This window comes from Procambarus clarkii, chromosome 24 (genome assembly GCF_040958095.1).
Source record: "Procambarus clarkii isolate CNS0578487 chromosome 24, FALCON_Pclarkii_2.0, whole genome shotgun sequence".
Lineage (NCBI taxonomy): Eukaryota > Metazoa > Arthropoda > Malacostraca > Decapoda > Cambaridae > Procambarus > Procambarus clarkii.
The window spans coordinates 17,757,380-17,782,379 of record NC_091173.1 but is presented as its reverse complement, the minus strand read 5'-3'; the positions used below and the strand labels follow the sequence as shown (position 1 = coordinate 17,782,379).

Genomic DNA, 25,000 nt, shown 5'->3' with positions numbered 1-25,000 from the left:
AACACTGTGTGAATGAATCTTTGATGTACGAACGACTGTGTCAACGAATCTTGATGTACCAACAACCGTGAACATGATTTTAATAAATATGGCAACGATTCTATGCCTCAATATTTGCGTCCATACAGAACTGTGTTATTATTCTTTTATTTCCACTGCGTTTACCATTTCTTCTGCGTTGGTAAATCTCAAGATGTAATTTTATTTTTCTGGAGGGACTGCATGGCTCTCGATGCGAGGGGCTGCCTGCGTATGACTTGAGGAGTACCGAGACTGCAACAGGTGCAAGCAACTCCATTACCGCTGCAGCCTTCCGCTTGCATACTAATAACGAGTCAATTGTCCTATACTAATTGGTCCTCCAACTCGCCATGGTTGCTCGACGCCTCATTTATGCGCCCACTGTATATATTTGGAGAAGATTCCATTATGGTGTCTTCTTTCTTCTTCCTAATAAAAATCGGAAGATCTAATGCGAATGTCGATTCTAAAATATGTACGACAAACTAAAACATTATAAATATATATATATATATATATATATATATATATATATATATATATATATATATATATATATATATATATATATATATATATATATATATATATATATATATATATATATATATATATATATATATATATATATATATGTCGTACCTAGTAGCCAGAACGCACTTCTCAGCCTACTGTGCAAGGCCCGATTTGCCTAATAAGCCAAGTTTTCATGAATTAATTGTTTTTCATCCACCTAACCTACCTAACCTAACCTAACCTAACTTTTTCGGCTACCTAACCTAACCTAACCTATAAAGATAGGTTAGGTTAGGTTAGGTAGGGTTGGTTAGGTTCGGTAATATATCTTCGTTAATTTTAACTCCAATAAAAAAAAATTGACCTCTTACATAACGAAATGGGTTGCTTTATCATTTCATAAGAAAAAAAATAGAGAAAATATATTAATTCATGAAAACTTGGCTTATTAGGCAAATCGGGCCTTGCATTGTAGGCTGAAAAGTGAGTTCTGGCTACTAGGTACGACATATATATATATATATATATATATATATATATATATATATATATATATATATATATATATATATATATTAGTAGTGCAATACAAATTATTTCAGTAAAAAGGGTAGTGTCCAAAGTTGAAAGACTCCCTTCCCCTGATAGGCTTACATCATTGGTGCGCTCAGGACCCCATTGTACGCTAACGACTCCTCTAGTAAGCTTACGACCCTTCTGGTACACATATACGACCCTTCTGGTACACATATACGACCCCCCTCTGGCCAGCTCACCGCTTGTTAGTGAAGTTCGAGGTCGCGAGAACCACGCAGCTCTGAGGTGCAAGCTTATGCCCTCTGTGCTCACCGTGATGTCAACCCGTTTACTGGAGCGACGACCACCTTGACGATCTGGATGAAGAGCGTTGGTTGTCTGCTTCCCGGGGAAGACCTCGACCCAGCGTCCACACCTTCAGCAGGTGTCCCCCACGGCCGGTACACATACAACCATTCTACTTTGCTCTGATGAAGGCGAATTAGCCGAAAACGCGTTAAGCATTCTCTGTTTTTTCACATGTGGTTATTCTGCATATATATATATATATATATATATATATATATATATATATATATATATATATATATATATATATATATATATATATATATATACTGAGAGGTATACCCAGCTTCTTGGTGCATATACACTGGGAGTTTACTCAAGTTCTGACTTATGTTCAGGGGTAAAGTATACTTGCTGGTTGGTCAGCATGAGTTGTGGTGGTGGTCATATTACCCCTCCAGAGGTTGATAGGCCTCTGGACACCTGGCTTGGACATCTGGCCTGAACACCTGGCCTGAACACCTGGCCTGAACACCTGGCCTAGACACCTGGCCTGAACACCTGGCCTCAGCACAACACCAAACCTAGAACAAAATCACGATCGACCAGGTGTGTACGGTGTAGACAGGGGGGGAGGGGGGGGAACTCTCCTGGCTCTGAAAGTCAGATGTGTGTGAGTGTGCGAATTACCTTTATCGCTAGCCTGATGGTCGACACGGGAGTTTCCCCTGGACACAGTCAGGCTTGACAGCGTAAGGTACCTATGTGTATAACTGCCAATATGCACGACCTATCACCTAATGCCAACGGGCTCACCATAGCCCGTGCTGCTTGGAACTTTTTGTTCCAAGTAGCGAATCTTAAACAACAACCTAATGGCCACTTGGGTTGCTATCGAACCGGACTGGAAAATCACAGATTTGAGGTTCGAATCTCCCATGAGGAGGACTAATTAGAAATCATTATTTCTAATTATTTTTAATATGTATACTCCCGCTGCGTGGTTAACAAGCCAATTAGGTTTATAATTGTCGGGGGACAGGAAGCCTGTTAGCTTTTCTATAGTCATACGAGGCCAACTGCTGTCCTTCGTCAGGATATGCCACCCACAACAGTCGACTCACTCCCGGGTACCGATTTATTGAAAAGGTTGACAGAAGCATCAGGTGCAAGGAAACATTGCTCTATCTCTGCCTGCATAGAAACTAAATATATTATTATATTTACGCATATTTATTACTAAATGATATATAATGTATCAATATTTAAAATTATATACAATTTATAATGATTTATTAATATAGAAATTTTACAATGTAGCATAATAATATTATATATCTATGTATAAGTATATAAAAATGATTATCTGGCATTATTTGCATGTAATCCATTTTCTGAATTTTACAAACTCATTATATAAAATTATTATTTGCACACCTGTAATAATTAGCAACTATCGTCTATCATATTATATATATACACTATCAAGACACTACATATTATTATCTATAATGACAAACTATATAACCAAGTGACACATGTTTATATGTCTTGTGTCTAAGCATATATATAATCGTTATCCATAAGTAATTAAACAAGGAAACTTCGTTGAATGAACCCCCCCCCCCAGTACAGAAAGTTTGAAGACAATACGAGAGACACTTTAAGTTATAACCGGAAAACGTAAAACAACGCTAAAACAATATTCCAAATCAATTAACTTTGGAAGCCGATAATATGCTTCACAAACTCAACCATAACAAATCTGAAAGGTAGATTCTGTGCCTGTAGTTCAGTGCCTCCTGTCTATCCCCCCTTTTTGTATATCGGGACTACATTAGAAGTCTTCCAAATTTTTGGCAGCTTTCCCTGTTACTAGTGACTTGTTATACACTATGGAGAGTGGCAGGCACAGTGCTTCTGCTTCTTCCTTTAGTATCCATGGCGAGAGTCCATCTGGGCCTATAGCATCTGTCACATTCGACTCTAGCAAAAGCTTCCTCACCTTCCCACTGGTAATCCCAAACTCCTCTAGTGATGCCTGGTTATCTATTCCCTCTCTGGAACTCTCCTTGCTCGAACGTGCAGACCTCCTGGAATTTCTTATTGAGTTCGTCACACACTTCCTTGTCGTTTGTATTAAATTTGTCTGCCCCCCAACCTCAGTTTCATTACCTGTTCCTTCACTGTTGTTTTCCTCCTAATGTGGCTGTGCAGTAATGTAGTTTGAGTCTTTCCTTTGCTCGCTATGTTATTTTCATATTGTCTTTCTGCCTCTCTCCTCACCCTGACGTATTCATTCCTGGCACTCAGGTACCTTTCTCTGCTCTCTAGTGTCCTATTATTTCTATAGTTTCTCCATGCAACAGCTAGCTAGTAAAGATGTAAGCTAGCAGCAGAGATGTAAGCTAGCAAACCAACACTTAGTTGCTTTGATAGCTTACATCTCTGATTAAACCTGGGTTTCTCATCTGAATTTCATTCTTTTCCATCAGGGTGAAAGAAACTCTGCCCATTTGTCTCTGCCGGCGCCAGGATTCGAACCCGAGCCCACAGGATTCGAACCCGAGCCCACAGGATTACGAGTTTCGCGCGCTGTCCACTCAGCTACCAGACCCGTGTGTGTGTGTGTGTGTGTGTGTGTGTGTGTGTGTGTGTGTGTGTGTGTGTGTGTGTGTGTGTGTGTGTGTGTGTGTGTGTGTGTGTGTGTGTGTGTCGGGACATCGATGACAGTGTTGGGTTGGGGCCAAGAGCCATTAACACTTGTCATGTAAATGGTTGGCAGTGGTGGCAGCCATCTTTGTGGTGTGTTGACGAGCTCAGCACAACATCCCTAATGGTTACGTGGCACCACCTCAGCCTTTTAGACGCGGCACCAACACGGAACTGCGTCAAATTGGGCTCTCAGACAAGGCATCAGCACGAAACCTCTGATTATGCTTCTCAGATTTTCAGATTTTTTGTAGTCATGCAAAATTAAAAGTGCAATTATACACAAGTGCACGTGCACGTGTATTGACACCTGGTGGACTGGACACCTGGTAACCTTAGGACTGGACACCTGGCAACCTTAGGACTGGACACCTGGCAACCTTAGGACTGGACACCTCTCGCTATCTCAAAATGGAACTTGACGGGGTCGGAAATCAAGCAGCCTGATACAAGAGGAATTACTGTCTATTCTGCCTCTCTAACTCCCCGTCCCAGCACCGTAGCTCACCAACACACACATCACTAACTAACAGGTGTACAACAAATCCATAACCCGAATGATGAATTCCATTCACTAATAAATCACCCCTCACTGATACAACCAGCCAACCTACACATCTCACTAATACATCACCCCCACTAATACATTACCTCACTAATACATCAGCCAACTGACACATGAGCTCACTAATAAATCTTCCCCAAGACTCACCTCAACAGCACGTCCCTACATGGTGGATTTTTTACCATCCACCTGAACCAACTCCCCCCTCCCCCCCCCCCAGCCACGTGAACCAACACACCCCCCCCCCCCACCCAGCCACGTGAAACACCTCCCCCCCTCACCTGAAATGACATGGCGAAGTTTCAGAGAGAGTTATTCCCAGATACACAAAAGGCAGCAGCACATATGAGCTATACAAGCGAGCTAGCGAAATTGGGTGAAGCAAAGGAGAAGGAAAGACACACAAGGATGAAAGGATAAGTAAGAAAAGAGCTACAGACACAGAGGATGGGAATGGGGAAAAATACGCAGGGTCGGGATAGGGAGGAATAGGGGAGAGGAGGTAGGAATGGAAAACTGACGAAACAAAGCCAGAGAAGGAGGATAAAAAAATGACAGAGGAAACACTCACAGACAAGATAGACACTTGGGCTGGACGGTAGAGCGACGGACTCGCTTCATGCAGGTCGGCGTTTAATCCCCGACCGTCCAAGTGGTTAGGCACCATTCCTTCCCTCCGTCTTATCCTAAATCCTTATCCTCACATATTCCAAGTGCTATAAATAAAATTAATGGCTTAGTGCCTTTTCCTGATAATAACCTAACCTTATCATTCACAGAGAAGTAACAGACAGAGAGGAGAGAGCTGAATACAGCAAAGGGAAACCAGGCAAGTGAGGGGAAAATTAAATGGACATAATGGAATAGAGATAAAGAGGCATAGAGAGAGAGAGATTGGTGGTTGCTGGAAAGACGGCGCATGCGCAGGAGGATGTGCTGGAGGCGGTCAGGGAGGAGGAGGAGGGATGTGCTGGAGGCGGCCAGGGAGGAGGAGGAGGGATGTGCTGGAGGCGGCCAGGGAGGAAGAGGAGGGATGTGCTGGAGGCCAGGGAGGAGGAGGGATGTGCTGGAGGGAGGCTGGAGGAGAGGAAACTCATTAAGATGCTCCGGGAGTGGGAGTGCAGGCAAGCCGCCGCCACGCGGAGAAAAATTATGCAATTGGAGTTAGTTAAAATAAGAGTGAGGTGTCGTGAGAGAAAGTGACGAGAACACTACCAGTTATAAATACGGAGAGAAAGTGGCGAACTGAGAGGAGACGAATGGAGAGAGAGTGATGAGAGGAGGAGAAGTGACGAGTAAGTGGCACAGGGCCCTCTCAGGGAGTGAGAGGGGCAACAACCTCTCCCCTCTCTCACTGGCCACGACCTCCCTCCCCCCGCCTGACGCCTGGCAGCTGAGTGGACAGCGCTTCGGATTCGTAGTCCTGAGGTTCCGGGTTCGATCCCCGGTGGAGGCGGAGACCAAAGGGCAAAACGTCTCTTTCACCCCGATACCCCTGTTACCTAGCAGTAAATAGATACCTGGGAGTTAGACAGCTGCTTCCTAGAGGGGGGGGGGGGGTGTTGTCTAACAAAAAGGAGGCCTGGTCGAAGACCGGGCCGCGGGGACGTTAAGCCCCAAAATCATCTCAAGATAACCCCCCACCCTGGCCATGACCTCGTCCCAGCCTGACGGAGGCCAGACAGACACACCCCTTCCCTCATCCACCATCTCCGCCTTTACAATATTATATTTTTAACTTTTCTCGTATCTACATTTCCCTTCTAGTCTTTCAAACTCACTCACTCTCTCTCTCTCTCTCTCTCTCTCTCTCTCTCTCTCTCTCTCTCTCTCTCTCTCTCTCTCTCTCTCTCTCTCTCTCTCTCTCTCTCTCTCTCTCTCTCTCTCTCTCTCTCTCTGGGGTTTTTCATTATCACAGCCCCGCCTTTTCCCAGATCATCTCTCCCCTCCAGAAATCTCCATAGACTAGACTTCCTTCTCAAAAAATAATCTTACATCATTTGGACGCCGTCTGGTCGGTACATAGGACCTGTGTATCAAGATCAAAACAGCTTGAAAGGACACGAAAATTATTTTAAATTAGCGAGGCGAATATTAAATTTCACAGGAGAGAGAGTGCTTGATGGATGGTCAGTATCCTCAGTGATGTATCCTTGTGGTGGCCAGTAAGAGGCAATATATATTAGTGGTTTGACGTGTCAATGGGCTGTATTAGGGGCAATACATCACCCTGGTGTATCAGGGTGATGTATCCGCAACCAGGAAGGTGAATGTAAACCTGTTACGTTTTAATAACATTATTACTACGCGGTTAAACAAAAAAAAATGTGTGTTTCCTGGGATTAACAGCAATTCACATCACACGGCAGAAACGCTTGTAAAAATACGTGCTATAACGTCAAAAATATTTACCGCCATGTTTAACATAAGAGGTCGAGCAAGATTACCCAACACGTGACTACAAGCTACGCCAAGAACAAACGCGGGAACATTTATCTAACAACTGATGCTGAACATTAGACGCCAGTGCTTCTAATTAGCCACTTTGGTATGTGAAATATTGTCCAGCGATATTCCTCATTAAATGCATAATGTACTTAATAGTACCGGTAAATATTGCTTAAAGAAACCTAAAGTATTGGATGTAAACCGTGTCCCAGCCGTTCGGACGGCCCCGGTACAGCGACGTCCTCATCTCTTGCAGGTCTGTGCTCGATCCTCGATGGTTAATTACCCGTAGATACTCCATGATAACGTAACGCCAGCCTGCCTCTACCTTTGTGCCAGATTCATCGTAAATATCGTGTTATCTTGTTAAGGAACTTGGCACAGTGCAGAGTCATCAACCAAATGAGATGATTAATGAGTTTTAACAGAAGTTGTTAAACACATCGGACGTAACCTTCCTGAAACATAGAGACGAGTTGTGAACTCATCCACCGCCCATAAGACTGAAGTGAACGCAAGGGCCCACCAGAGGCTTATAATTAGGTCCCGCGTAGGAATATCTCGGCAAAATATCTTGCCGAGTAATTTGTAGTAAAAGATAAAAGGCTTATAATTAGGTCCCGGGCAGGAATATCTCAGCAAAAATAAGTACTTAACAATACTTACCTCGTGATGTTATTGTTTATCTGATCCTAAAAGGTACGTACACACCAGGGATAAAGTACTCACCGATGGGGCCGTTCTCCTGCACCTGTGAACCACACATGAAGGTACACACCAGGGCTGAAGTACTTACCGATGGGGCCGTTCTCCTGCACCTCGCCGTAGATGGTGGCGTTGGGGAAGACGGGAGCGTTGTCGTTGATGTCCTTCACCACCACCGTCACCACCGTCTCCGCCACGTGCACCTGCTCCCGCCTCATATCCTGCAGGTACCATGGCTCCGCCTCCTCCTCCTCCGGGGCCTCCTCCGGACTCATAGAGAAGCTGCCATAGTCCTCACACCCTCCACCGTTCCTTCCCAACCTCTTCACGTAGACCCGCTCCTCCTCCAACTGGGCCCTCCCCAGATAGCGTTGCGACAGGTGCTTCATCTGGTCCGCACTGCGTTTAGTTAAGGTTGCTGCGATGTCCATGCGCCGCGTTCTTCCATCGGGACCCGAACTCTTGACTTCGCGCACAGTTGTCGAGGTGGGTGGGATACCAGGCGTGGCTCTGGCGGCGTTCTGGGCAAGTTTGGGTTCGAAATATTCAGTAGATCTTTCCTCAGGATTAGGGACTATTGTTGGTCGCGACCGCTGACTCAAGTGATGACTCGTATCACTGAGTATGGCCGCGTGTTCCTTAGCCATTTTGGAAGTCCTTTGAGGAAAAGATAAAGTTTCGTTAATATAATAAATAGGTTTGTACGTGAAACCAGACGCCTGCTTATTCCTGCCAACATTTATTTTGCCACTAAAACTGCGACTGGGAGCTTTTTGTTTGAATATTCCTCTGATAGATAATAGTTTCCGGTGACAGCCAGCCGGCTGATGTTCCTTACGTGTCCCGTGTTTAAGTCTGGAGGCTCGAGGTTGTAGTGAGGAGCTGACCCTTGTGAAGGCGCCTCGCGGGTGCTGGTAGCCAGGAACAAGGAAGCCGTCCCACCTGGTCAGGGGCACCTTACCATGCCCGACTTGAGCCCCATGTTCCGGGTGTGGAGGCACGGTGTACAATTCTAGTCTCCGTGTTTCAGCGTCACTGGCTGGTGCGCCTTTTTGAAACTTTAGATTTGCATCCACTGACATCTCCGTCGTCTTCTGGTGATTCTTGTCTCGTAACTTTCTCTTTCTCTCAGCCGATCTCATCTTTTTCTGAACGATGTCTCCTTTCTTACGTACAAATTTTGATGTGGCCCCTGTTTTACCTTCCATCTTTTCTAACCTGTCGTTAGCATGCTTCTGCGTCGTCTCTGCCTCATCTATTCCATACGCTAATCTATCCCTAGATATAGACAAATATTTTGGTTTGCCCCATTGACTGGAATTATGCTGGACAGGTATTCCATGCCATTCCTCTGTATTTTCATTCTTCTTCTCTGATATAACTTGGGTTGGTCTCGGGAGATACTGAGAGGGAATATAATAGTCCTTCGGGTCACTGGGGTCTTGTGGCGACGAGTACTGACCTTGGACTGCATCACCGAGGTCTTGGTGGGGATCTGGTGGCACTCCCAAGTTGCGTGTGGTGAGAGCGTGGGCCTGTGGTGGCACTCCCAAGTTGCGTGTGGTGAGAGCGTGGGCCTGTGGTGGCACTCCCAGGTTGCGTGTGGTGAGAGCGTGGGCCTGTGGTGGCACTCCCAAGTTGCGTGTGGTGAGAGCGTGGGCCTGTGGTGGCACTCCCAAGTTGCGTGTGGTGAGAGCGTGGGCCTGTGGTGGCACTTGGGGTTGGTGGGAGTGGAGGTGTTGAGGGTGTGAGAGCGTGGGGGGGCGCCTGGAGGCCCGGGAGGCAGCGGCCAGCGAGGGCGACACCCGCTGTCCGTCCCGCACCTGTACCTTCACCTGCCACCTCTCTCTCCCCAGCGGCGGGTCCCGGTCCAGCGCCTGCAACCATACAACACCACATTGTACTCTCACGTGTACTACATCACACTATAGCAACCTGTGTACTACATCACACTATAGCCGCCTACTGTGTACTCTCTCTCCCCAGCGGCGGGTCCCGGTCCAGCGCCTGCAACCATACAACACCACATTGTACTCTCACGTGTACTACATCACACTATAGCAACCTGTGTATTACATCACACTATAGCCGCCTACTGTGTACTACACACACTATAGCAGCCTATGTACTACATGCACTATAGCAGCCTACTGTGTACTACACACACTATAGCAGCCTACTGTGTACTACACACACTATAGCAGCCTATGTACTACATGCACTATAGCAGCCTACTGTGTACTACACACACTATAGCAGCCTACTGTGTACTACACACACTATAGCAGCCTATGTACTACATGCACTATAGCAGCCTACTGTGTACTACACACACTATAGCAGCCTATGTACTACATGCACTATAGCAGCCTACTGTGTACTACACACACTATAGCAGCCTACTGTGTACTACACACACTATAGCAGCCTATGTACTACATGCACTATAGCAGCCTACTGTGTACTACACACACTATAGCAGCCTATGTACTACACACACTATAGCAGCCTACTGTGTACTACACACACTATAGCAGCCTATGTACTACATGCACTATAGCAGCCTACTGTGTACTACACACACTATAGCAGCCTATGTACTACACACACTATAGCAGCCTACTGTGTACTACACACACTATAGCAGCCTATGTACTACATGCACTATAGCAGCCTACTGTGTACTACATGCACTATAGCAGCCTACTGTGTACTACACACACTATAGCAACCTGTGTACTACACACACCCATCACCTGTATAATAATCAACACAAGTGTCTTCACATGTACAGCAGGATCGGTGCTGTACAAACCCCTACCGTACAGCATGCCCCTTCCCCCTCCACCTCCCAGAGAACAGTCCCCCGCCCCTCAGGAGCCACCGAGACCGGTGACACTGAACAAAGATCCACAATACCTGGAACACAATTGAAGATGGAGTGACGCCCAAAGTAAAGGAACAGTGAAAACATGAAATGAGCTTCCATGGAACCCACCAATAGTTCCATGAGGGAGATATGCCTGGAATGCCAAGGAAGAGGGGCCGGGAAAGGATAAATAGAATTATAGAACACAATATAAATAAAGATTAGTATCGAATATGAAGCCTATGGTGGCTACAATCTCAGTTAATTATAATGATGAATTTGCAATTAACTCATTTAAACGCATATAAAATGCCTAATTTTTTTAGGGGGGGGGGGGATAGCTCTCGAGAACTGATTAGTCGAGATCACCACAGTAATATGAAAGCTGATATATCCAAACCACTTGTGACGTATTTTCTCCGAGTCCCCTGTAACGATGAAAATGAGAGGTTGTGAAAATCCTGGATGTCTTCAAAACCTTCCTTCAACACACACACACACACACACACAGACACAGACACACACACAGACACAGACACAGACACAGACACACGCACACACACAGACACACACACACACACACACACACACACACACACACACACACACACACACACACACACACACACACACACACACACACACACACACACAGACACAGACACAGACACACACACACAGACACAGACACAGACACAGACACACACACAGACACACACACACACACACACACACACACACACACACACACACACAGACACAGACACACATACACAGACACAGACACACACACACACACACACACACACACACACACACACACACACACACACACACACACACACACACACACACACACACACACACACAGGGGATCGTGCACCACCACCTCAACACACACACAGGGGGGGGGGGAGGTCGTGGTGATGGAGCTAGTGGTCTGGGAAGCTGGAGGTAGTGGTATTATGCCGAGGGTAAGACATCAAGTAGTGGTGGTGGTGGTGGTGGTGGTGGTGGAGGTGGTGGTGGTGGTGGAGGCATTAGCGGCTCAAAACATTCATCATGATGCCAGGAAACCAAACATCACCTCGACCTCTTGGTCTCGTCCAATTTCGCTGGTGGAAGAGGAAATAGTGTACTGAAGCCTTGCTTGCCTCAGCCCTCCTAGGAGGAAAGGTTCTCTTTGCATCTCTCCTAAATCATCCCGGATAACACTGAGTAACTCGTACAAGCTCCAAAAAATCTTTACACATATGCAGACTACCGGTCGTTCAATATACATACACCACCGCAAGGTCGTTACCAGCATAATAAATGAGAGTTTAGGAAGCCGAATGCGTCGGACGTTCACGATAGACATTACAGGAGTCTGTAGGTAGTTTGTTCAAGCCAGAGCGAGGAGCTCTTCAGACCCCTCCGTTAGTGGCTGGCTTACCCACGGCTCCTTCTAAGGGAGGGAGAGACCCCCTGGTGCATGACCTGAGGGAGAGAATTATCAGGAGAAAGCGCCAAGCCATTACGACTATATAGCACTGTGAAGAGGGTCAGGAAAAGGATTTGGGATGGGACGGGGAGAAAGGAATGGTACCCAACCACTTGTGGACGGTCGGGGATTGAACGCCGACCTGCATGAAGCAAGACCGTCGCTCTACCGTCCAGCCCAAATGGTTGGACTTGAACTAAAATAAAACCCTCAAAAATGCAAGAGAACCCGAGCAAAATACCCCGCCTATTACCCGACCTAAAGTGGAACCTCGAGACATTATTTCCGTTTATCGTCATTTCTTTTTGCTAATATTTTCTCCTCGTGGCTTTTTGGGATGAGGACATAACTGGGTTCCTGCCGTTTAGCTTGTTGAGTGGATGAGTGCAAGTGCTTCTCATACCACCTAACGCCAAACAAAGTAATCATTTCTACATCCGAAGGTAATCTGTAGAAATGTTAAAATATTTAGTATTTGCAATCAGAATTAACATCTGTTTATTACAAAAATTCTAAATTATCTACCACCCTATCCTCCTATGATGATAGTACTTACAGTAACTATTTGTTCGAATGTACAAATATATTCTGTTGAACCCCAAAAAGTTCATATTTTCAATTATGTATTTTAAAGTCCGAAAAAAAGCAGTCGAAAAAAAAACTCAAGAAATTCCTAATTTCCTAGGCCTAGTTTAGGACATATATATATAAATACTACTGGGCCTAAGACAGCATGAATTAGGCCTAACATTACTGGGACAGATTACGTTCAGTCTCTTAGTTAATTTCCGAATTAATAGAATGCCATTTACGTTAATTCAGCAGCACAAAACGTGAAGTTTTCTAGAGTCCACCAGTACATAGTGGTGCGTTTGACGAAATAGTTGCTCTATGTACACGTATTTTAGGAGGACTGGTTGTGACTGGGATTCGAAGGCGCGTCATTAAACTCTACGAACCGTGTTTGTAGACTATGCTGCCATAAGCCTGCCACCAATCATCTAGTTCTACATTGCAGCCGGGTGGTGGAAGCTGAGATTGCACTGGCCGCCTGCCTTCTGGATTACCACATTGAGGCTCTGGGAAAGGAAGCTGACTGTCCTTGGATCTCTTATTACATCAACTAGATTAGAACCCCCCAGATCCCTGAGAAAGCTCAAAAAAAAAATTCCCGCCGAGATCAAGTTTCCTTGATCAAGTGTCAGTGTAAGGCAAAGATATCCGCTTGATATCCACTTGATATGATATCTTGATATAAAGATATCCACTGCTAAACTCACGTAGATATCAGCCAGGGTGAATACGAACAGGCAGTACGTATCCACCCTGGTATCAGGCACTGGTGGCACGGGAGCGCCTGACCAGCAGGATCGGCAGGATTATGGAACATTATGAATTGGGGTTCTCTCTTTTGATAGGCACTGTAGAGGTCCCTGCTGTTGACGTCGTTGTGTCCTGTGTGCCCTTTCACCGAGCGCCTGGAAATTTGACCAAGCAAATGTGTCAAATTTGGCCGTGATGGTGAGGAGGGGGTAGGGGGGGTGGGGCCAGGCGCCATAAAGGTGACCATAATGATGATACACGCGGGCAACCTACACTCCGCCACCAGCGCACTAGAGTGATATACTAGTGCACATTATACCTCTATCACCACAAAATGAGTTCCTTCACTTGCTCCCGGCAAAAGTTTCCTGCCTAAATATACCACGGCACGCGCCAGCTCTTTATCCTGCCCATTAAATCAATTAAACTAACTTGTGACAGGAACAGCATGAAGAATGTTGTTTCAGAGCACGACGTCTCTCCCTCGTCGAAACTTTTGGCCTTAAATTATTACCAACGTTTACTCAAGATTAATAATCAGTCTCCCGTGCCAGGTGAGTGCGACGGGTTCACCATAGCCCGTGCTACTGGCAACCTTTTCTTCAGAGTAGCTGAATCTAAAACAACAACAACAAATCAATTAATATCCTCCGCTACCTACAAGCCTTAGAGTCTCTAATTTCACCGACGAGATGAGAACCCAAATCCATGAGAAAGCTCCAGGTGTTTTCTTCCCCAAAACTTGTGTATTCGATCAAGTACCAATACGTCCGACAGACCACTGGAGCATTATCTAACACAGTGCACAGTTACAAACCCATTAAGATTTCAACTTAGATTCAACAGAGCAGAAGAAGTTGTTAAACACATATGGCACAATCTTACCGAAGCGACCATACGAGTCATAAATACTCACACCCCGCCCAAGTAAAACAGAAACAAGCAACACTTAGTGGGCCAGCCAGAGGCTTAGGACCCGCACAGGAATATCCCTGCAAAAAAAAAAAGTACCAATACATCAATACAAATCATAGAATCTAAGACAAATGCAATCAACAAAGTGTAAGTACAGCCAATCTTCACCATAATATAAACATTGACTTGGCACCACTGCTGGCTAAATTTAGCAATTAATTTCCGGCCCTACACCAAGATATTTATATTTTCTCCTCAGAGAAGCAGACAGACAGTGGCCTAAGTAACCGGTAAGCCGTGCGACGTGTGTTAGAGAAAGTGGCCGTAGCACCGCTGGAACACGTCACGTCTCCCAGGGATGATACAATGGAACACGTAACGCCTGACCTGCCCCTTTCACCGGGGGTGAAAGGGGACTGACGGCTGAGTGGACAACGCTCGATATTCGTAGTCCTCAGATTCCGGGTTTGATCCCCGGCGGAGGCGAAAACAAATGGGCAGAGTTTCTTTAACCCTGATGCATCTGTTCACCTAGCAGTAACCACGTATCTGGGAGTTAGACAGCTGCAACGGACTGCTTCCCGGGGGTGTGTAACAAAAATGAGGCCTAATCGGGGCCGCGGGGACGCTCAGCCCCCGAAATCATCTCAGGATTACCTCATGATAACGCCTCTCCACTAACGGTTTCTTACGAGTTCACATCATGATCCTTTTGGGTTGTTGTTGTTGTTTAAGATTCGCTACCTGGAACAAAAAGTTCCAAGTAGCACGGGCTATGGCGAGCCCGTAGTCCTTTCGGGTTCTTCGTAGGCTCCGAAATAAGCCTTCCCCAGCCCGGGACTGCGACCCGCCTCAGCCACGGGGGCCAAACTCGCCCCACAAGTAAACCTCACCAATTAGCCAGTGCTCACTCCGGTACATCCCTGTCTACTGTGAGTCCACCAAAATCTTCCCCATTCTCCTTCCCAACAAATCATCAGTGACAACTAATTTCATCAAAATCAGTTCGCTGTTCTCGAGCAATTCTAAATAGACAGACATTCAGGACCAAATACAACAGACTGTAAAAGGACTGATTACCAAATAAAATAAAATATAGTAAAGGAAATCTAAGCACAGTTCCACCCCAATCCAAGTCAATCCAAGTAATTCCACTGATGTGTTCACGAAAGTTGGCAGCATTAGTTACATTCGTTTGTCTATAATGTGTTGCATTAGTTGGTCTATAATTAGTTAAATTCGTATAATTAACTGAATCCACTGCAGTCTTAATGATATATATATATCTAAGATTATAACATTTTCGTAAATGTCTTTAACGTTACAGTCGCAGTTTTCCTCATCACGGGATTTATATTCGTGTTGATAACTATATTCCTAGGTATCTGTATACTGTAACTGTATTCACAGACATCTATACAACTATATTTCCAGAGGCTCAGTGTTTGGTTCTATTCTAGTGGGTGTATAATCAATTGAATTTATTAGCCTGTAGTTCGCGCTCACGTCACACAGGTCAATACAGTAAGTCGTTTCCAAATACAATATAATTAGTTATAATGCTCCAGAATACTTAATTAAATACAATGATAACAAATGCGTGGCATCGAGTAAAATGATCAGGTAAAAATGACATTATAAGTATACATTCACTTTAATGTATATTATGCCAATGTTTTAAATGGCAACATGTAAACATAATGTATAAATGCTGCGACATTTGGTGTCACTGAATAATTAGGAATTAGGGAATGATCGGGCGATTATTGACCATCCGTTATGTGATTCATTATTTGTCATACAAAGAAGGATTACACAATCTTAGGCTAATGACTTAAATATCAACATTATATGTATTTAACTTATAATTATTTATTCGTGTGTAGATAAGCAATAGGTACAGGAAGACTCTTTGTCCACGACATACATAGGAAGGGGCAGCAGAGGCCGGGTCAGCCAGCTCCCATCACACATGAGGGAACAAAGGCAGCCACTCCCCCACTGAACGTCAGCGATAGTCTTTGTACTCACAGTAAACATTCAGGAAAAGAGAAGCAAAAATAATGCTTCAAATACACTGATAACAGGCGAACGATTTAGTTAAATAAGTAAAGGAATAGGGAGGTGAAAGGCAGTGTGGCAAACACAGAAGAGATGAAAGGCTGAAAGAGAAAAACTTTGAGTCAGTTTGATGGGATCTTGTATCTATGGACTCCCCAGGTACAAGCATTGTCCACTGAGCAATGCAAAACTTGGTATTGTAGCACTATTAGGTATCATAGTCCATGTTTTACAAGATAATGCAAGGTACCTTAAAGCTCATCATGGTTCAATCGGTATTTATTTTTTGTATTATTATTATTGTCTACCACAGACGTGGCCACACATTTAAAATGCTAACCACCATATATACATTTTATACTCTCCTCCATAGACAAGGTTAGAGCTCTGTTAAACATATAGTTCAGTGATTTATTTAACAATCAACCACAGAAGGTGATTGGAGTGCTTTTAAAACTGTTAATCTAACCTACAAACATAAATACACAAATTTACGTATGTCCTAAATAAACAATGTGTGAATGATTCGGAAATGCAAACACACGGGATCGACCCCATTGTATAATCTCAATATCTTTTTTTCATCGATACATCACATTCACGTAATTTCATTGTGATGAAAGTACAGTTGTTTTTCAAGCAACACCCCGGCGCTCGTTAACGTCATACACAGTAAACTGGTTGTTTAGGGTTAGTGTGGACACTAAAAGTATCGAATGAATGCATTTCACGGGATAACATTTGGCATCGTTTTGGGTGTTGAGGTTTGTGGTGTCAGCAGTGTAGCCAGAGTTCTCCGTGTGCGCAGTGTTCTGGCAGAAACACTCGACCCAGAGTTCTCTTTGTGCTACCACAACCACATACGGGAGGTTGTCTGCCAGAGAGGGCAGACTTCTGCTGCGCTCTCCAGTCTGGTGTGCGGTTGTTTGGTGGTGTGGGTCACAGGGGCTTGAGCCCACGTTCACCTGTGTGATGGGGGTGTTTGATCTAATGATGTACGCTGGTGCCAACAACATTGATGTACTGTGCCTGCAGGAACCATACACTGTGTGATGGGGGTGTCTCTTCCCCCGGTGCAGCGCTCACTGATGTTTGGACTTGAATTTTCCAGGAATGTGGACTATCAGCTCGTGGATGTGGCCGTGTTTGACGTGTTGACGGTTGTCGTGGCGGACGTAGTAGGTGTCCAGCTAATGTTAAGTCACCGTGCAGTCGTTAAGTTGTATTCCCCGGTTGTCTACAGGGCTTTCATCGAGCGCTATGATGGGCGCTTCTTCCAGCTGCCTGATAATGAGGGTACTATGGTTGTTTCGGACCGCAGTGGCATGTCCACGTATGTCAGCGTTCACGGAGCCCCTTTCAAGTTTCCCGAGGTACTGTTGTGGCGCTATTTTAGACAGTTTGGTTGGGTGTTGTCCGTCAGGATTGAATGTTCTTTCGTCCGGCCGGCTGAAGGGTGTCCAGAATGGGATCCGCACACTGATCATGCGGCTGAAGGCTGATATTCCTTCCTCTGCCAAACTGGTGGGGTATTACATCAGGGTGTTCTACGCTCGGCAGCTGCGTACAAGCTTCTGTTGCGGTTTGCTGGGGCACCAGGCTGCAGGGTGCAGCGAAGGGAGCATGGACCAGGGAGCATGGACCGAGTGAATCTCTTTTGGGAGGAGGACTTCCCCCCTCTTGGGGTGCCGGATCCTTCTGGGTGTGTTTGAGAGTGTGCCCAAGGATGGTGTGCCTGCGCGGAGTGCTGCTGCTGGGTCTTATGATGGTGCGGTGCCAGTTTCTGTGGGCCCCTTGGTTGGAAATATGGGGGTCATGGTAGTGGATAGTGCGGCCCTGCCCCACTCGCCGGCTTCCCCGCCTCTGGTGTCCCTGCCTGCCCCACCCCCAGATGAGGTATCTTCCGGGTGTGTTGATGTTGATGTGCCTGAGGTGCGGCCTCTTGTTGTGTGTGGTCCGATGCCCCACTTGTCAAAGCTGCAGTACTGAGGGATCGTGCTATGCGTGGGAGTTCTGTTGCGGTGCCTCGTGATGGGTGCGTGATAGTTCAGACAACCAGCGGCCTGTCTCCAGGCATTCGAGGCGAGCTCGTGGTGATACTGCTGATATTGCGATGCCTGCGGCTCTTGTGGGCCGCGTGGGGGCTGTGACGGCTGTGACGGGTCCGGTGGACGCCGTCGTTACGGCAAGTATGCCCGTGGTGGAGGTGGTTGGTGGTGCGGAGGCCGTGTCACCTAGTGCTGTGTCTTCCTCGGTTGCCTCTGTATCCCTGGTTGCTGGTTCCCCAGGTTGGGAGGTTGTGGATTCGGTTGAGGTTGCAAGTGGGGGGAGAGATTTGATGGTGCTAATGAGAAAGGACTCTGTTCCGATGGAATCCAGTGCTGCGGTCAGGCCCTGTGAGGCTGCCTACTGTGAAATGTTCTGTTGCAGAGTTTCCAGTGTAGACGAAACCCGCGAGATCAGGCCTCGTGCCGACTGACCCCGTGACGGTGGTTCCTGGATTGCAGGACCCTGTGCTGGCAGGTCCTGTAGGGACAGGGCCCCTTGAGGGCAGTTCCAGTGATGCCTGTGCGTATGCCTCGCCCCGATCCGGCGCATGCGGGACCGCCTCCTACTGAGGCCGAGTGGCAGGCGTGGGTTTGCCTACTGTGACGCATATCCATATTCTAAGTTTCCGCATATGCATGATGTGTAAAAAAAAAAAAAAAAAAAAAAAAAAAAAAAAAAAAAAAAAAAAAAAAAACTTTTTGTAGTCTGCGGGTTCCCTGTGGTCCGGTATTCATTATCTGTTTTCATTTTGTGTACTGTACAGCTTTTGTTTATGTATGTTTGTTATACTGTTCTTGTGTTTTGTTCATGTGTTTCTTGCCTTGCTAATGTTGGTTTATGGTGTTCCGGTGTTTTGTCTTTTATGACTGTGTTTAGGTGTTTATAAAAGTTTGTTTCCATTTTGTGTACTTTATGACTTTTGTTTGTGTGTTTTGTTATACTGTTCTTGAGTTCTGTTCATGTGTTTCTTGCCTTGTTACCGTTGGTTTATGGTGCTCCGGTGTTTTGTCTTTTATGGCTGTATTTATGTGTTTACCAAATACAAAAAAGCACATACGTCGCCACATTAAGACCACAGGGGTCTAAACCTGGGTTTACACCCAATAGCCCTCGCCACAATGTCACTTATTGCCCCACACTGAGTTTTGCACCGGGGCCGCAGGAGGTGCAAATTGAAGTGATTGCTTATTCATAACGCCATCAGGGCGGCCTCGCGTCCTCCGCATCCTAGCGGTTGATTGACTAATTATTTCTACAGATGCCACAACACCTACAATACAAATGGCTGGTTCAGTGCTGATTCCTGAACCGGTTTTCGATTTGCCAAGACCAAAATCGAAGAAGACAACTTAAACAAACTGTGAGTACCTTAGAATAACAATCATTTCAGTTCTGTGTTCGAATCCTGGCCTGTGAGGTTTGACTAGGCGTCAATCCTTGACTGTACGCTTCTGTTCACCCAGCAGTGAATGAGTACCTGATGACCAGACCACACACCAGAAGATGAAAAGATGACGACGTTTCGATCCGTCCTGGACCATTATCAAGTCTATCAAGACTTGATCGACTTTTCGTCGTCTTCAACATTCTTCAGCCTCGTTACTGTGACTCATTATCTGCAATGGGTACCTGGTTGTTAAACGATTTGGGGGGTCTTATTCCGGAGAAAATTAGGATTAAGGACCTGCCCGAAACGCTATGCGTGCTAATGGCTGTACAAGAATGTAAGAATTCTTGTACATACAAAATAGACACCTTTCTTCACTAAGAGTATGCCTGGTTTCGCGGCTATTTGCAGTTATGGAACAAGATTGTCACGGGGTGATTTGTCTACGGTTAGTCTATGGTTAGTGTTTGTATGGTTTATGGGTTTGTTTTTGGTTAGTCTATGTCTAGTTTATGGTTAGTTTATAGTTAATGTTTGGTTGGTTTATGCTATGTTTTTGATTAGTGTACGATTAGTTTTTGGTTAGTCTATTGGATAGTTTTTAGTTAGTTATGGTTAGTTTCTGGTTAGCTTTTGGTTAATTTCTAATTATTAATTATACAAATACTATGCTACAAAAAAGTTAATATGCAATAAAATGCTAAAAAAAACGCCACTTAAAAACAAAAATCAAACCAAAAAATGACCTAAATTTGTAATTTGGAAAACAAAATGGACCAGCATTCACACAAAAGAATTTCGACAATTAGAAGTTTCAGTCGGTATCACAATTAGGTGAGCTCGGCTGGCATAATACCAGGCAATTTGCATAATCAAAACTGTTCTGTAAATACAAGCAGCATTCTCCTGCCTCACTTGTGTAGTTCACGGGCCGAGACGAGATTATGTTGGCTGCGTCGGTTAACTTGCGTTACCGGTTAATTAAAATACTTTTACCCGGAGAAAATGAACAGAATTTTTTTCGTTTGAATTCATCGAGAATAAGTTGGATCACGTTTGGGCTAATTAAAATCGATTACATTAATTAAAATCGATTAATTAAAATCGATTAAAGCGATTAATGTTATCGAGAGAAAATAAACAAAATCACACTATGGTTTTATTTTTAAAATGCTGCTTTGGGGAGACGAGTAATTATTGTGTAAAACATTTCAAGGTTGGGTAACAACTGGAAGGTTGTTAAGGTTGTCTTGTCAAGCTCCAGGGAGTCTTGTCAAGCTCCAGGGTGTCTTGTCAAGCTCCAGGGTGTCTTGTCAAGCTCCAGGGTGTCTTGTCAAGCTCCAGGGTGTCTTGTCAAGCTCCAGGGTGTCTTGTCAAGCTCCAGGGTGTCTTGTCAAGCTCCAGGGTGTCTTGTCAAGCTCCAGGGTGTCTTGTCAAGCTCTAGGGTGTCTTGTCAAGCTCCAAGGTGCCTTGTCAAGCTCCAGGGTGCCTTGTCAAGCTCCAGGGTGCCTTGTCAAGCTCCAGGGAGTCTTGTCAAGCTCCAGGGTGCCTTGTCAAGCTCCAGGGTGTCTTGTCAAGCTCCAGGGTGCCTTGTCAAGCTCCAGGGTGTCTTGTCAAGCTCCAGGGTGCCTTGTCAAGCTCCAGGGTGTCTTGTCAAGCTCCAGGGTGTCTTGTCAAGCTCCAGGGTGTCTTGTCAAGCTCCAGGGTGTCTTGTCAAGCTCCAGGGTGTCTTGTCAAGCTCCAGGGTGTCTTGTCAAGCTCCAGGGTGTCTTGTCAAGCTCCAGGGTGCCTTGTCAAGCTCCAGGGTGCCTTGTCAAGCTCCAGGGTGTCTTGTCAAGCTCCAGGGTGTCTTGTCAAGCTCCAGGGTGCCTTGTCAAGCTCCAGGGTGCCTTGTCAAGCTCCAGGGTGTCTTGTCAAGCTCCAGGGTGTCTTGTCAAGCTCCAGGGTGTCTTGTCAAGCTCCAGGGTGTCTTGTCAAGCTCCAGGGTGTCTTGTCAAGCTCCAGGGTGTCTTGTCAAGCTCCAGGGTGTCTTGTCAAGCTCCAGGGTGTCTTGTCAAGCTCCAGGGTGTCTTGTCAAGCTCCAGGGAGTCTTGTCAAGCTCCAGGGAGTCTTGTCAAGCTCCAGGGAGTCTTGTCAAGCTCCAGGGAGTCTTGTCAAGCTCCAGGGAGTCTTGTCAAGCTCCAGGGAGTCTTGTCAAGCTCCAGGGAGTCTTGTCAAGCTCCAGGGAGTCTTGTCAAGCTCCAGGGAGTCTTGTCAAGCTCCAGGGAGTCTTGTCAAGCTCCAGGGAGTCTTGTCAAGCTCCAGGGAGTCTTGTCAAGCTCCAGGGAGTCTTGTCAAGCTCCAGGGAGTCTTGTCAAGCTCCAGGGAGTCTTGTCAAGCTCCAGGGAGTCTTGTCAAGCTCCAGGGAGTCTTGTCAAGCTCCAGGGTGTCTTGTCAAGCTCCAGGGTGTCTTGTCAAGCTCCAGGGTGTCTTGTCAAGCTCCAGGGAGTCTTGTCAAGCTCCAGGGAGTCTTGTCAAGCTCCAGGGTGTCTTGTCAAGCTCCAGGGTGTCTTGTCAAGCTCCAGGGTGTCTTGTCAAGCTCCAGGGTGCCTTGTCAAGCTCCAGGGTGTCTTGTCAAGCTCCAGGGTGTCTTGTTGTCACGACCCTTGAGACTAAATAAGGTTCTTCTCCCCACAGTGTAAAGAAATGGTAAGAAATCGGCCTTGCCAATAGATGTCTAGGGGTACAATTACATCACTGTATAAAAAGGAGAACAATATATTTTGCTAAGGGGAACAACATAACAACAATTAAGTGTATAAATGGTAGCCAGAAATATTTATCAGCATGCAATATCATAAAATGAAATTAAGTACTGAGACATGAGCAATATCACCAGAACATGGATTAATCAATAGTAATTCTCAAATCATCTAACCAGATAATTAACATTTATACGGGCTAAAATAACAGTGACCAATGACTTAGCTTAAAACACAACTGCTCTCGACCGCAGCCGCCACGCTACTGCCCAGGCTTTGGTCCGCAGGCCAAACGTCGACTAAACGTCTACCAGGAAATCACCTAACAGTCCACGTATACATGGTGGAAATTCTAATACCACAAATGCAGCACTAATAATTAAAACATTGTAAACTAAAGAGTAGTAATTACTGGTATAACATTCCATACAAATATATGGCCACCAAATATGAGAATAAATAAAGATAAAACTATAGACACTCGATTGACAACAATCACACCGGCCATATCCACATATGGTCACCCGCCCACACGGAGTAACTACAGCGAAATCTAACACCAAAATACTTCACACACACTACATAGTCCACACACACTACACAGTCCACACAGCATGCTATGTTATCTATATATATATATATATATATATATATATATATATATATATATATATATATATATATATATATACAAATTCTTGAATCATACAACTGGACGCAATATTAATTTGAGAACACGACAATAAAGTAATATGTAATATCGAGAGTCATGGCAGAATCTTAGTAAGATTCGTGACACTTGTCAAGCTCCAAGGCGTCTTGTCAAGCTCCAGGGTGTCTTGTCAAGCTCCAGGGTGTCTTGTCAAGGTCCAGGGTGTCTTGTCAAGCTCCAGGGTGTCTTGTCAAGCTCCAGGGTGTCTTGTCAACATTCAGGGAATCTTGCTCCTGACTCAGGGTCAACCTTGAGTGGTGTACAATAGAAGATAAAAGTGGACTCGCCAGGAAAGAAGACTGCAAAAGTTTTATAGTGTCTGATGCGGACACCTGCAGTGTTATGCCATGCACATATGTGTATATATATATATATATATATATATATATATATATATATATATATATATATATATATATATATATATATATATATATATATATATATACACACACACACAAGGTCCCATATACAGTTTGATAAGAAACCGGTTACTAGCTAAGTGAGGCCATAACAGTTCTCACACTATACACACGTAAGCTGGTCTGAATTACATTTCACCGTTGTAAACGCACATTGATGACACTGTATAAAGAGACTACGGATACTGTTTATGTTGGACAGACGTAAATCTGTGCACCCTGGGACACACGAGCGCCCAGAGGCAGCACCCTGGGACACACGAGCGCCCAGAGGCAGCACCCTGGGACACACGAGCGCCCAGAGGCAGCACCCTGGGACACACGAGCGCCCAGAGGCAGCACCCTGGGACACACGAGCGCCCAGAGGCAGCACCCTGGGACACACGAGCGCCTAGAGGCAGCACCCTGGAGCACACGAGCGCCCAGAGGCAGCACCCTGGGACACACGAGCGCCCAGAGGCAGCACCCTGGGACACACGAGCGCCCAGAGGCAGCACCCTGGAGCACACGAGCGCCCAGAGGCAGCACCCTGGAGCACACGAGCACACAGAGGCAGCACCCTGGGACACACGAGCGCCCAGAGGCAGCACCCTGGGACACACGAGCGCCCAGAGGCAGCACCCTGGAGCACACGAGCGCCCAGAGGCAGCACCCTGGAGCACACGAGCACACAGAGGCAGCACCCTGGAGCACACGAGCACACAGAGGCAGCACCCTGGGACACACGAGCACCCAGAGGCAGCACCCTGGAGCACACGAGCGCCCAGAGGCAGCACCCTGGAGCACACGAGCACACAGAGGCAGCACCCTGGGACACACGAGCACCCAGAGGCAGCACCCTGGAGCACACGAGCGCCCAGAGGCAGCACCCTGGGACACACGAGCGCCTAGAGGCAGCACCCTGGGACACACGAGCGCCCAGAGGCAGCACCCTGGAGCACACGAGCGCCCAGGGGCAGCACCCTGGGACACACGAGCACACAGAGGCAGCACCCTGGAGCACACGAGCGCCCAGAGGCAGCACCCTGGAGCACACGAGCGCCCAGGGGCAGCACCCTGGGACACACGAGCACACAGAGGCAGCACCCTGGGACACACGAGCACCCAGAGGCAGCACCCTGGGACACACGAGCACCCAGAGGCAGCACCCTGGGACACACGAGCACCCAGAGGCAGCACCCTGGAGCACACGAGCGCCCAGAGGCAGCACCCTGGAGCACACGAGCGCCCAGGGGCAGCACCCTGG

General features: G+C 46.2%; 1 protein-coding gene across 1 annotated transcript in view; it reads right to left on the bottom strand.

Annotated features, from left to right (window-relative positions):
* Positions 1–25,000, bottom strand: part of LOC123761681 (putative neural-cadherin 2) — a 77,659-nt gene that overhangs the window by 47,783 nt on the left and 4,876 nt on the right. Inside the window, exon 2 of the mRNA XM_045747775.2 lies at positions 7,884–9,669. Within this exon, the coding sequence (XP_045603731.2) occupies positions 7,884–9,000 (1,117 nt within the window). The 5' untranslated portion in view covers positions 9,001–9,669. The remainder of the gene's footprint in view (positions 1–7,883; positions 9,670–25,000) is intronic.